Raw genomic sequence first — 12,172 nt, 5'->3', positions numbered from 1 at the left:
AAAAGTTTAACATGTGATTTTAATTTATAGAAAAATATAGTTAAAGGGGGTTTTAGGGATACCAGATAGTTTAAGTAGGAAAATGATAAAAAATGATAGTTTAGGCGGGTTTTTGGCTGAGTTAAATAGCCGCATGTAGTGTTACATGGCATATTTTTTTAGATAATTAGGAGCGTGTACTAAACGCACCTCAAAAAATGCAATGAATGGTTTTTAATATAAAGTGCAATATAGTTTAGAGGGTTTTGCTCGAATAGTTTAAGTATTAATCTGATAAAAAATTGATAGTTTAGAGAGATTTTAGGGCATTTACTCTTATAAAAAACGTCAAATTTAAAAAATGACATAAAAAAAAAAAGGACTCTCTTTTATAACGCCTAGACTTCTTCACTGTCACATTGCCCCATTATCAGTCAAAAGTAAAAATTATAGATCATCAAAAAGCAAATAAAAACCAAAATAGAATAAAAATCAAAACTCCTTTCTCTTTCATCTTCCCTGCGATTCTCTCTCTCGATTTCAGGTTTTCTCTGTTTCTCTGAGAGCCTCTAATGATCGGTGTATTCTCAATATCCTGAAGATTTTCTGATTTCATCGGTACAGTTCTCATTTCTGCTTTTTTTTTTTTTTGGGTTTTTTGGAAGTGTTTAATTTCTCTATTCTTCCGCTACAGATCCATTTTACAGCTTTTGCGTTTGAATTTATTTCGATTTTCTTTCGATATGGATCTCCTTAGATCGTTGTGTAAATTTTTGATTATTCGTTTTCTTTGATATTGCTGTATTAACTGCGTGTATTTTTCTCCCTTAATGACGTTTTCTCTTATTCATTATTCTGGAGTCGTCTTTTGCATTTATCTTCCTTGATGTTTCTCTTTCTCTCTGAGCTAATTATTTGAGCTACTTTTTTCTTAAAAGAATGTCTGTCAGCACAGAATTTTTTTGACGTCATTAATTTTCAATCTATATAGACGGCCGTTAATGAGCTTTGAATATTGATTTTTCTACCTTATATTCTCTTTTTCTTTGGAAACTGACAAAAATCTGGTACTTAAGTGGATAAAGGTAGAGGGGTGTGACCATTACCTACCGAGTTTAGAATTGTGTGCCACTAATCCTCGTGAAATTCTCGGTTATCTTCTAGCTGTAGTTTGTATTGTACTAGCTGGTTTTGTATCTCAAGTTGCCTCTTAGCTGTAATATGCCTAATGGAGTCTCTTAAATTTAGTTTGGCAAGGTTTATACTTCTCATTCGGAGCTATTCTGTGGTGTAGTATGTGCTTATGGTGTAGCAGACAGTAGACACTATTGTTATGTGGAGTTGATGTTTGCTCGACTCTTTAGGCAGTACGAATGGAATTTAATTTAAGCAGATGGTGATGGTTCTCTGGTTTTACTTGTTGTAAGGTATGGTGCACTTTTGTAATAGTAGTATATGAAAAAAAAGTCACTATTCTGGTGCTCAATGTATAAGTACGTAACGCTGCAGAAAAACAAGTGTGAAAATTGATGACATTGTGCAATCAGATAAAAGAAACGGAACAAGAATCTTGCATTTATGAGTCTAAATGGTTTTAGCTGTCTCGGGCACGCGGTAGCTGTTGATAATATGCCATGTGCGTATCTCATCCCATGAGTTGGTTTTCCACAGGTATTGTGGAAACTTTCTGCTGGAATTCATCACGTTCTCATCTCTGTAACTAGTGTTGGGTCAACAGTGAGGTTACCGAGATAGTTATAGGGTAACTAGTGAAATTTTCATTTTTGTATTTTCACCATATATTTTTGCTGACTAGATGATCATATGATAGTTTTTGACTTTGAGAGTGACATAGATGAAGCAATTGAGTATCGTCCGATCTTTCTTCCTTGCAAGGTTGGAGGGTCAAAGTCAACCTGTTCTTAACTGCCAACAAACTTCAGCTATTCTAGCTTGCTTAATATTCTTTTTCTTTCTTAAAAAAAAAAGAAGAAAAACTATTCCAGCTAGCTTAATTTCTCTTTCTTAGTTATTTGATCGGTAAAGATTTCACTTTGGACAAAAGGATTTATCTGGCAAGAAGACTCTAGCTGGACATCCATTTAAATGGATAAAGCCCATAAGGCTTGTTTCTATTTGAGTACATAACCTTGCTAATTGATTATGTCTAATATTGTTGCAAGTACATGCAACTATGTAAATCAATACATGAATTTCATTCAAATCCAACTTTGGATTGCTGGTTCTGTCTCAGATGTTGTAGATTTTATATGATATACTAATCTAAAGGCTGAAAGGAATTATGCATTATTCATACGTTTTGAGATGCTTAGAGCTGATACTTTATGATGCCGTGTTGATCAGGTGAATGACTTTTTGAGGTGATAATAGTTCGCAAAATTTCAGGAAATGACTTCAGTAGGCTTAGCACCTGTATCCGGTTTGAGAGAATCCAGTAGCCATAATGTTGGTGTAGATAGGCTGCCTGAGGAGATGAATGACATGAGAATCAGGGATGATAAGGTCTGCATATTGAAAAGCCTCTTCATCCATGCTTTTGGCCTTTTTGTTTCTTCAAGTGGCATTGGGTTCTCCTTTTGAAAATATTTGTTATCAGATTTAAGTGTTTCATGTGTAGGAAATCGAAGCAGCTATTGTAGATGGTAATGGGACTGAGACAGGCCATATAATAGTGACAACTACTGGTGGTAGACATGGTCAGCCTAAACAGGTAATCTGGCAATCTATCTTTCCAGTCAAATTGGTAGTTTCAGAATTTCGTATGATATGTACTAACTTCTTTTCTTTTTTCCTTTTTGTCTGTTGTATGGGTATGCTTATTTCTGGGATGTGGGTTTGGTGCAGACTATCAGTTATATGGCTGAACGTATTGTTGGACAAGGATCATTTGGAGTAGTTTTCCAGGTATCATTATTTTCTTTAACGTGGCATCATCCATCCCTGTCAATTTACTCACATGATTTTGCTCATTGGGTTACTCAGGCAAAATGCTTAGAGACTGGTGAAACTGTTGCTATCAAAAAGGTTCTTCAAGACAAGAGATATAAGAACCGGGAGCTGCAGACCATGCGTCTTCTTGATCACCCAAATGTTGTGTGCCTGAAGCATTGCTTCTTTTCCACAACTGAGAAGGATGAAGTATATCTTAATTTGGTTCTTGAATACGTCCCTGAAACTGTCCATCGCGTTATTAAACACTACAATAAGTTGAATCAAAGGATGCCATTGATACTGGTGAAGCTTTATACATATCAGGTATTGTGTTTGTTTTTAAAGTGTGTTATATAACTTAATATCTTTTTCTTGTTGCATTGTCCTAGATGAAAAATCTTGACTTGTTCTGTTGCAATATATAAATTTTATCACGGTCAATTTCCATATCTTTTCTGTTTTCTGAGGGATGACTAATTTTGGAAAGGTTCAACGAACAATGTTTTTTGGATGAGAAACTTGTGTAACATGTATCATTTACCATGTTGTCAAAGCACTTGAGGTTCTTGAAGTTTAGTAACTGTTGCAGTCTAAAGTATAAGATGCTGTTATTGTCTGGCAGATTTTCAGGGCGTTGTCTTACATCCATCACACAATCGGAGTGTGCCACAGGGACATCAAGCCTCAGAATCTTTTGGTATATATATCTGCCTCTATCAGTCTTTTAGCTGTCGTTCCTTTTAATTTGTGTTTAGTTATATTAAGTCTGCATGACATATGGAGTGCAATTTCTTGATAACGGATCTTAGTGTGAATGAATTTTCCCACTGGATGAAAACAAATATGTACTGCAGATACTCTTTTCAATACTTTTCAATAATTCGTACAAGGAGGGGGAGCCTTGGCGTGAAGGGGAGCCTTGGCGTAACTGGTAAAGTTGCTGCCATGTGACCAGGAGGTCACGAGTTCGAGTTGTGGAAACAGCCTCTTGCAGAAAAACAGGGTAAGGCTGCGTACGATAGACCCTTGTGGTCCGGCCCTTCCCCGGACCCTGCGCATAGCGGGAGCTTAGTGCACCGGGCTGCCCTTTTTCAATAATTCATACAAAGAGAGAAATGGAAGTCATTTGATCACCATATCTGAGGGAGTTTGAGACTTAATTTCTTTCCTCATGAGCCATTCTTGTCGGTGTTACGATCCAAATCCCACCTTAGTCGTGATGACACCTAACTCAACCCGCTAGGCGAGCCATTCAACAATATAAGCCACAACAAAACTATATACATGATAAAGTCTAATGGAAATGGCGTAAATAGGATATACATAAGTCTGAAATCTAATACAAATGCGGAAATATCAATACAACTCTCCAAGAACTGGTATTACTAAGTCATGAGCTACTACCATCAAATAATACAACTGTCTGAATCATAGTACAATACTTTGTTCTCCATTAGAAAACAGTAATAGATAGATAACAGAAGGTGGTTTCAAGGCATCGGATCGATCAAGCAGCTCGCCCTTAGTCTCGAGTAAATACCCCTAAGTAATCTCCATCGCGTACTCAATATCATTGTCCGTCCCTAGCGAAGTATTGGCGAGAGTTTAGTCAAAAGCTATTCACTTTATCAACCTGTGCAATCATATGATGAAACAATAACCGATAGAATAGCACGGAAATAGCATAAAAGATATGCACAGATAAAGCACGTGATATAACACATCCTATCTTGTCTAATGCATCTAATCAGCATATATAAATGATATGCACAAGTACAACGTATAAGAATGCATAAGCATGCATAAAGGATCACTTAAACAAAAATAAAGCTTCCACCTTTACCCTCAAATACCAACGGCATCACTATCAAACCTGCGCGTACGCCACCAAGAGAGAAACATAAGAGGGCGACTCATGAATGGATGGATCCTTATCCATATGCACCAGGAACTTTGAATTCACACGCACTAGGAACGTGAATCCACACGTCCTACACGAACATATATCCCCACATGCCTTAACTGATACCCCAACTGGAGTGTGAATTTACACGCTCTCACAACTCAACAACTCACATAAACAATCTCAAATAAAATAATGAGAACATTATATGCTAGGTGCATATATAAGACGGTATATGACTAGACAATTCAAATTATGTAAAAACAAGTCCGTGAAGTCTATAATGTTAAAACTAGCATGTGGATGATTCCTATAATATTATACTAGCATGAATAAGATGCTCAAGTAGTCATACAACAAGTAAAGCAAGTAAAACAAGTAAAGCATACAAAGCTTATCATTCTATCCAAGCATGGAAGTACATGACATCCGCATATAAGCTCGTCATCTCGCATATACGTTACCCCCAAACACGTTGCATATAGCAGCAAGACAACTTGGGAAAAGTTCCCTCATTGAGATTGAGGTCAATGTCTTAACTTACCTTTGTCCCGGGCTAGCTCTAACCTTCAAGAGTTGCCTATTCTCGCTCCAAATCTGTCAAATGAACTCGATCTAGCCAAAAGTATACTTAACAAGGTTAAGTAAGGCTAAAGTAATCAGTTTCAAAGTTTAAATCTAACCCTAGGTCAAAGTCAAAACCAAAATTCAACTCTAGGTTTGCATGGTCAAACCTCGAAACTAAAGTCAAAACCCATTGACCTATAACCTCCCCAGTCTAAATTTATGCTTAGATTTTCGTATAGAGTCCTTTTGGACATTCCAAAATTCTATTTAGGTGATTCTAGATCTCGGTCTCAAAACCCCATTTCTCCTCTTTGATTTCATGTTTAAGAGACAAATTCAAGGTTGGATTCATTTAGTAATCATAAATTCAAATTAGAATCACTCACCCAAAGGTTGTAGATCTAGATTTAGGTCAAAAATCCCCAAATTCGAGCTCCCAAGTCTCCAAAATGGTGAAGAATGAAATAAAAAACACCAAAATCCGATATTTATACTTTTTGAAAATTCACTGCAGTGCTGTCCACACTTGGCCATTGAGGACTGCACTTCCTCCATTGCGGCCTCAATGGTAGCTGCACTGACCGAGAGAAATGTGGACATGCAGCTTCAGTGATCAGAAGTGCGGACCGTGGTGCGGACCGCACTCCTATAGTGCTGGCTGCACTGCTGGCCGCACCACAACCTGCTTCAGATGTCAATTTTTTTTTTCAATCTTGCTCCCAACACTTCAAAACTCACCCGAGCCCCGCGGGTCCTAACCCAATCACTCCCACAAGTCCAATAACACCATACAGACCTATCCAAGGTCTCGAAAAATGAACCAAAGTGCAAATACTAAAATCGATGGGTAAAGTTGCTACTAAAACTCCTTAAACTCCAAGTAGCATGTCATGATTCCGAATCTTCCTCGAGTCCTTTAGGATCGAAACCATCCTACCCGCAACGGCCGCAAGTCATAAAACATCCTGTAAACCTATGTGGAGTTTCAAATCAAGGAATGAGGTGCTAAAACTCAAAAAGATAGGTTGGGTCATTACAGCCCGCAAGCAAGCTTTCATTTGATTGGTCTGCAAAGAGTAACAAATACTGCCACTTGATTGATGAACCATATATAAGAGATAAGGGAATACTTATTCCCCAGCATCATTGTTCTACCTTTTATCTTGTGTAATTAACATATAAGATAATGTCTTTCCCGTCACTAATATGAGCTTTCTTTAGGAATTTGGATTGGTCTTGTGCTCTACCTAGTAGGTGATTAATCTTTTATGATCCTAAACATTTGACTTGGCTCCACAAGTATTTCCATCCCTTCTGAGAGATTGTCCTTTATAGGCTTCTCTAGAGGTGGCAATCTGGAAAAAAAAATTGGCAAGAAGAATAGAAAAAAGTATTCAAGTGATATATCAAATATAACAAGGCATCTGGCATCCGTACTGTCTTAATTAGTCAGCGGGTGATGTAAAATTATTCTATACACATTGAAAGAAATGGTTTACTTGGGCTCGGTTGACTTCTCATTGCTGGTGGTTCCACTCCCAGACTCTCAGTTGCTTGTGGTGTGACCAATTGCTCTTCACAGTTAGGTTCATTTGCTATCAAGCATAATTAAGTTCTGCCCCTTTCCATTTGGCATTTTCTCTCAGCATACTTACTGACCAAGGTCTTAACTCCTTTTGCAGGTGAATCCACATACTCACCAGGTTAAATTGTGTGACTTTGGAAGTGCTAAAGTTCTGGTGTGTATACATGTTCCTTCTTCCTCTCTTCCACATTACTAAATTGGGCTCTTTTGTGCATTCTGTGACTGGATTTTTATTCATTCTTTCTGAATTCTTGGAAGGTTAAAGGAGAACCAAATATTTCTTACATCTGCTCTAGGTATTATAGAGCGCCTGAACTTATATTTGGAGCAACAGAGTACACTTCTGCTATTGACATCTGGTCTGCTGGCTGTGTTCTAGCTGAGCTACTTCTTGGGCAGGTAGGATGTTACTTTCGTCTAATGAGAAACAATTTATTCTATGCTATGTGGTCTGTGCTTTGTATTTGATTGTTTATTTTTTGCGTTCAGCCTTTGTTTCCGGGTGAAAGTGGAGTTGATCAGCTTGTTGAGATCATTAAGGTAATTTCATCTTTTCTTGATCTTGATCAGCCCATTTGCTGTCTCTGTCACTTCTTTTTGTTCAGGTCTATTCCATCTCTGCTGTTATTTTGAGTGTTTTCACCCTTTTTGGGTTGTATATTTGTCCTTTCGCTCTTCTGTATATTTGGCAAACTCGCAATATTTTGGGATGACCTTCCTTTGAATTTGTGGTTACCATCTGATGGTTTTTTTTTTTTTGCAAGTGAGTTTTATAAGGGAGAAGCCACTTTTTCCTGGTTGGGTTTTTTGTACAATCCCTATCAACTAGATTATGGGAAGGAGATGTAACAATTAAGGTTCTCATTTTGGTGTATGAGGGAGTTCAAAAGAAAATGTAGTTGCTAAGGTCAATATAGACACACGCAGAGGTGGATCTAGGATTTCATGAACATGGACGCACCACTACGTCTAGTGAGAACAAATAAATGTCCTGCCAAGTGCAACTATATCAATGTATATGGGTTAATCTTGAAATTTCTAGAATAAAGGACCTTTGTTAGAAACAAAACCAAAAGAGAGAAGCCACTTAAAACAAACTGGTGGACCAAGCTTAGCAAGCTGAATTTTTTTAAGTCAATATTGTAGCAACTTAATTGTAGGAAAGGAATCATTCACTAAAATTTGAAAAATTTAAAGCCAATCTTCTTACTTAGATGCAAAATTGAGGAATAATTCATCAAATATTGAAATAGAAGGGAATAAATTTAACCTAAAAGCAAAATCTTGTCCTGGGCCGATGGTCTACCGGAAACAGCCTCTCTACCTTTTCAAGGTAGGGGTGAGTGGGATTTCACTGGGTTTGTTGTTATTGTTATTGTAAAAGCAAAATCTTCTTGAGGCTTGAGAGTGTAAGCTCATGGGTTTGAGAGCAAAATCTTCTTGAGAACAAGGGTTCTAGAGCATATGAAAGAGAGACATGAAATCAAAATTGGGGCTTTAGTACAAATTGGTATTCGGGAGAATAAGAAGTACTGGGAATGAGTTTAGGAAGGACTGAAAGTGGGGAACGGGGCTAGGGTTCGAAACTAAAGGAAGGAGAAAAAGAACGGAACAAAAAGTATTAAGTGAGAATAGATTTCTGATCCTCTGGATAAATAACCTAGCATCCCACGAAGTGCACCATTTAGCCCTTTTGGAGCATGGCGGCCATCAGTTAGGGTGTGGTTGGTATGAAGGAAAATGTTTTCGTAAAAAATGTTTTCATGAAAAATGAGTGATTTTATCACTTGTAGAAAGTACTATTAATAATATTTTAATTTAGAGTGGGGGTAGGGTAGGGTAGGGTAGGGTAGGGTAGGGTAGGGGTGGGGGTGGATTGGTAGGAATGGGGTTTTGGAAAATGTTTTCCCTTCTTTTGATAGGGAAAACATTTTCCTCCACTTGGAGAAAAATAAGTTCACGAGGAAAATATTTTTCAAAACATTTAAGCCAACCAAACATGGGGAAATTGGAAAATATTTTCCGGAAAATGTTTTCCTTCATACCAAACGCACCCTTAATGTTAGATCTATTCTAGGAAATATGTACATAACATACCTAATTTGATGGAAGGACCATGAGTTAACGTGCACTATAATCTAGGCTATAAATCTATCCCTGGACACACAAAGTGAACCTGGTTTTCAGCCTGAACTGTGCTTTCTGACTTGTTTTTTACCTGATAATTTTAAAGCGAAATCCTTTTTTTTCAAAACGTGATCAGCCTTGAATTTATGATTATTGCGAATTAATATCCTTGAGAAATGGCAGAATACTCTTACCAACAAATTACAGTTTAGACAAGGCTTCTGACTGTATGCTTCTGGAATTATGTGGTTCTGATCTGATAGTGTGTAAAAGGCAAGTGGTTTTGGCCGCTGCTTGGGTATTTGTCATGAATTTGCTTTTCGAATCTGTGTCAAGTTCACTTTGTTTTACTGATTCAGATTCTTGGTTGTAATCCATAAGTGGAGTTCCTCTTGAACGCTGAGAGCCAGTTTTGTTGCATTAGACATTCCTTTTCCTGTTCCACTTGACGTAATGATTTCATATTCTTAATCATTGTTAGTAAAACGAGTTCAATGATTTGCCAAAGAAAGAAAGGAGAGTCCCTGTTTGGTGGTAGACAAGTTTATTATAATTGATATTTCCATTATTGTCCTTGGTAAACATGACCCAAAAGATGCCATCTTTTGCATGAAAGTGACATTTAATTTATCATCTTTTGGACCGGGATAAACCTGACCCGTTGGCCCCAAATTTCCTAATATCTTTTACAGGTCTTGGGTACTCCTACAAGGGAAGAAATTAAATGCATGAATCCAAATTATAATGAGTTCAAATTCCCCCAAATTAAAGCTCATCCGTGGCACAAGGTACTTGAAATACAAGTTTTTACTGAACCATCCCCTCTCTAGCAGTATCAAGTATCTATAGGGCATCTTGTCAATTCTAATGGTTGAATATTAGATATTTCATAAGCGCATGCCTCCAGAAGCTGTTGATCTGGTTTCAAGACTACTGCAGTACTCACCTAACTTGCGTTGCTCTGCTGTAAGTATGCTAATTATCATTGAAAGTGTAGTTTATATGCAGCTATGGGCCCAGTGATAACAGATTGGTCATCTTTTGCATCTCTGGTGTTGTCTATGTGCTTTCATGTTCTTCTAAATGACTAAACATCAGCTGTTACGTTTTTGTTCACAAATGCTTTAACCTCGGTTTTGCTCGCCAAAATTTGCCATTCTTCCCTCTCATCTCTTAAATCTGTGCATGTGTAGGGGAACTTTTCTAAAACTTTGGGCTGAAAACTAACAATATCTGGAAATGTTAAACAGATGCAGTGCGTGTGGTGTTTGAGAGGCTGCTATTATTGTTGGGAGCATATCACTTTTTAAATAACGAAATCCAATTTCCTTTTCCTTCTGTATTGGCACAGTTTATTACGTATTTTAGCTTTATTGCCAATAACAGTATAATGTGTAATTGTTTGAGGTTCTGAAGGGCCTTAGTTTTAGGCGACGTCAGCACCCTTTCTACCTTGCTCATTTTGATACTCTCTTAGCATACAAATTCTTAGTTTTAGGCGACGTAAGTAGCTTTTACACACAGCACTCCATGAATGTTTTTTGTAGATTGTTAATAAAAGGGAATATGCTTTTCAGGATCTGAAGATAGCTAGTGAGTTAATGGTTTGTGAGTTATTTAGTCTGGATTGTCTTGTTCTATTTGAGTGGCATTAGTTCTCTTTTATATTTAAGGGAAAAGTGAAGTTGGTTTTAAGTTTGTCAATGGTACATATATATCTCTTTGCTTTCTTTGTTTGGAATAATGGCCATTCCATATAAATTTTGATTTGGTATTGTTATGACTATGTAGTATCGTCTCAGTTACTTGGAGATGGTTAAATTTGGGAAAGTGATGTTGCTTTGCAATTCTTATTTGTGGCTGACATTTGAATATACTTAATTACTTGTTGTCTACTTCTTAAGTTGCGATAGAATGTAATGATTTGATTGCAGTTAGAGGCAGTGACCCACGCCTTCTTCGATGAGCTTCGTGATCCTAATACACGCCTCCCAAATGGCCGTGTCCTTCCTCCCTTGTTTAACTTTAAGGCCCATGGTATGTCATTATTAAAAATTTCCTTCAAATGAGCTTTCCTCTCACAACTAAAAATATTGAACCCACACCTCTTTTGCCAGAGTTAAAGGGTGTCTCTGCAGAGACTCTATTGAAGTTGGTTCCGGAGCATGCCAGAAAACAGTGCCCGTCCCTTGGTTTATGAGTTCCCACTGTACGGTAGATATAATTTAAGTGTAAGCTATGTTATCCATTTTTTCCCCTTTGCTCCCCACATGTACCAGTTATCTCTTTGTATTATTATCCTATTTTGTAAAAGCAGTGGTAGGAAGGTGCTCTTTAACATTCCTTACCTCCAACATGTATTCCTTTCACCCTGTTCCTTTTATGTCCTACATTTATGTGGTTAAGGATGGACTGCTTTCTGAATGAGCTACTATTATTTTATGATGAAATTTCAAAGTGATTTTTAGTGCAACGGCTGAAACACTGTTTTCGAGCATGTGACTTTTGAAAATAACCATCAGATCTCGGGGTTTGGCTGGTGTTTGATTTGTGTAAGCCATCAACCAATTTGGAATGTGCATCGAGCACATCATCCGACAATACCGGCATCCTTCTTCTGGATTTCATGGTGTTTCTATTTATTCTATGATTGTTGTTGTGATACTAATATTGTCTCCTTTTTGTCTTTTTGTCTTTTTTTTTTTTTTTGAGCCGAGAGTCTTTCGGAAACAGCCTCTCTACTCTTTCGGGGTAGGGGTAACGCCTGCGTACACACTACCCTCCCCAGACCCCATTAGTGGGATTTTACTGGGTTGTTGTTTATTAACAGTTTGATGGAAATGCAAGTGTATGTGGTTGGATGAGATAAAAGGGAGTGTTACAAAATGGTACTGCACAGATGACCTTGTCCGGATTTTTCAGTCACTTGATTGGTAAGTTAGTGTCTGTTTTTTGTCCCCCTTTAAACAAAAATCCGGTGATAAATGCGCAACTTTGAATTATTAAGAAAAGGAAACTCATATCACCGCCAAAGGTTATGGTGGATTGTCAAGTATGTT

The 12,172-nt window shown here is 37.4% G+C and overlaps 1 protein-coding gene across 3 annotated transcripts; it reads left to right on the top strand.

The window, feature by feature from the left end:
* Window positions 1–395: 395 nt before the first annotated feature.
* Window positions 396–11,586, top strand: LOC107830964 (shaggy-related protein kinase NtK-1). Of its 3 annotated transcripts, XM_016658665.2 has the most exons (14): window positions 470–597; window positions 1,274–1,406; window positions 2,386–2,502; window positions 2,618–2,710; window positions 2,845–2,904; window positions 2,983–3,255; window positions 3,554–3,628; window positions 7,084–7,140; window positions 7,245–7,385; window positions 7,476–7,526; window positions 9,806–9,901; window positions 9,996–10,079; window positions 11,048–11,150; window positions 11,231–11,586. In XM_016658665.2, the coding sequence occupies exons 3-14, from the start codon at window positions 2,389–2,391 to the stop codon at window positions 11,311–11,313; spliced, it is 1,230 nt and encodes a 409-aa protein (XP_016514151.1). In that variant the 5' UTR covers window positions 470–597; window positions 1,274–1,406; window positions 2,386–2,388; the 3' UTR covers window positions 11,314–11,586. The 3 variants fall into 3 exon arrangements, with proteins under 3 accessions (XP_016514150.1, XP_016514148.1, XP_016514151.1); XM_016658664.2 differs by lacking the exon at window positions 1,274–1,406 and having other exon boundaries at window positions 396–597; window positions 2,344–2,502; XM_016658662.2 differs by lacking the exon at window positions 1,274–1,406 and having other exon boundaries at window positions 398–597.
* The last annotated feature ends 586 nt before the right edge of the window (window positions 11,587–12,172 follow it).

This window comes from Nicotiana tabacum, chromosome 15, assembly GCF_000715075.1.
Source record: "Nicotiana tabacum cultivar K326 chromosome 15, ASM71507v2, whole genome shotgun sequence".
Lineage (NCBI taxonomy): Eukaryota > Viridiplantae > Streptophyta > Magnoliopsida > Solanales > Solanaceae > Nicotiana > Nicotiana tabacum.
This window is presented reverse-complemented; position numbering and strand designations above follow the sequence as displayed.

Bases quoted from the DNA above. Each gene is read 5' to 3' on its own strand.
- LOC107830964 (XM_016658664.2), top strand. From the start codon at position 2,389: ATGACTTCAGTAGGCTTAGCACCTGTATCCGGTTTGAGAGAATCCAGT. The intron at 2,905-2,982 runs GTATCATTATTT...TGGGTTACTCAG, and splicing joins CATTTGGAGTAGTTTTCCAG to GCAAAATGCTTAGAGACTGG. The intron at 7,386-7,475 runs GTAGGATGTTAC...TTTTGCGTTCAG, and splicing joins CTGAGCTACTTCTTGGGCAG to CCTTTGTTTCCGGGTGAAAG.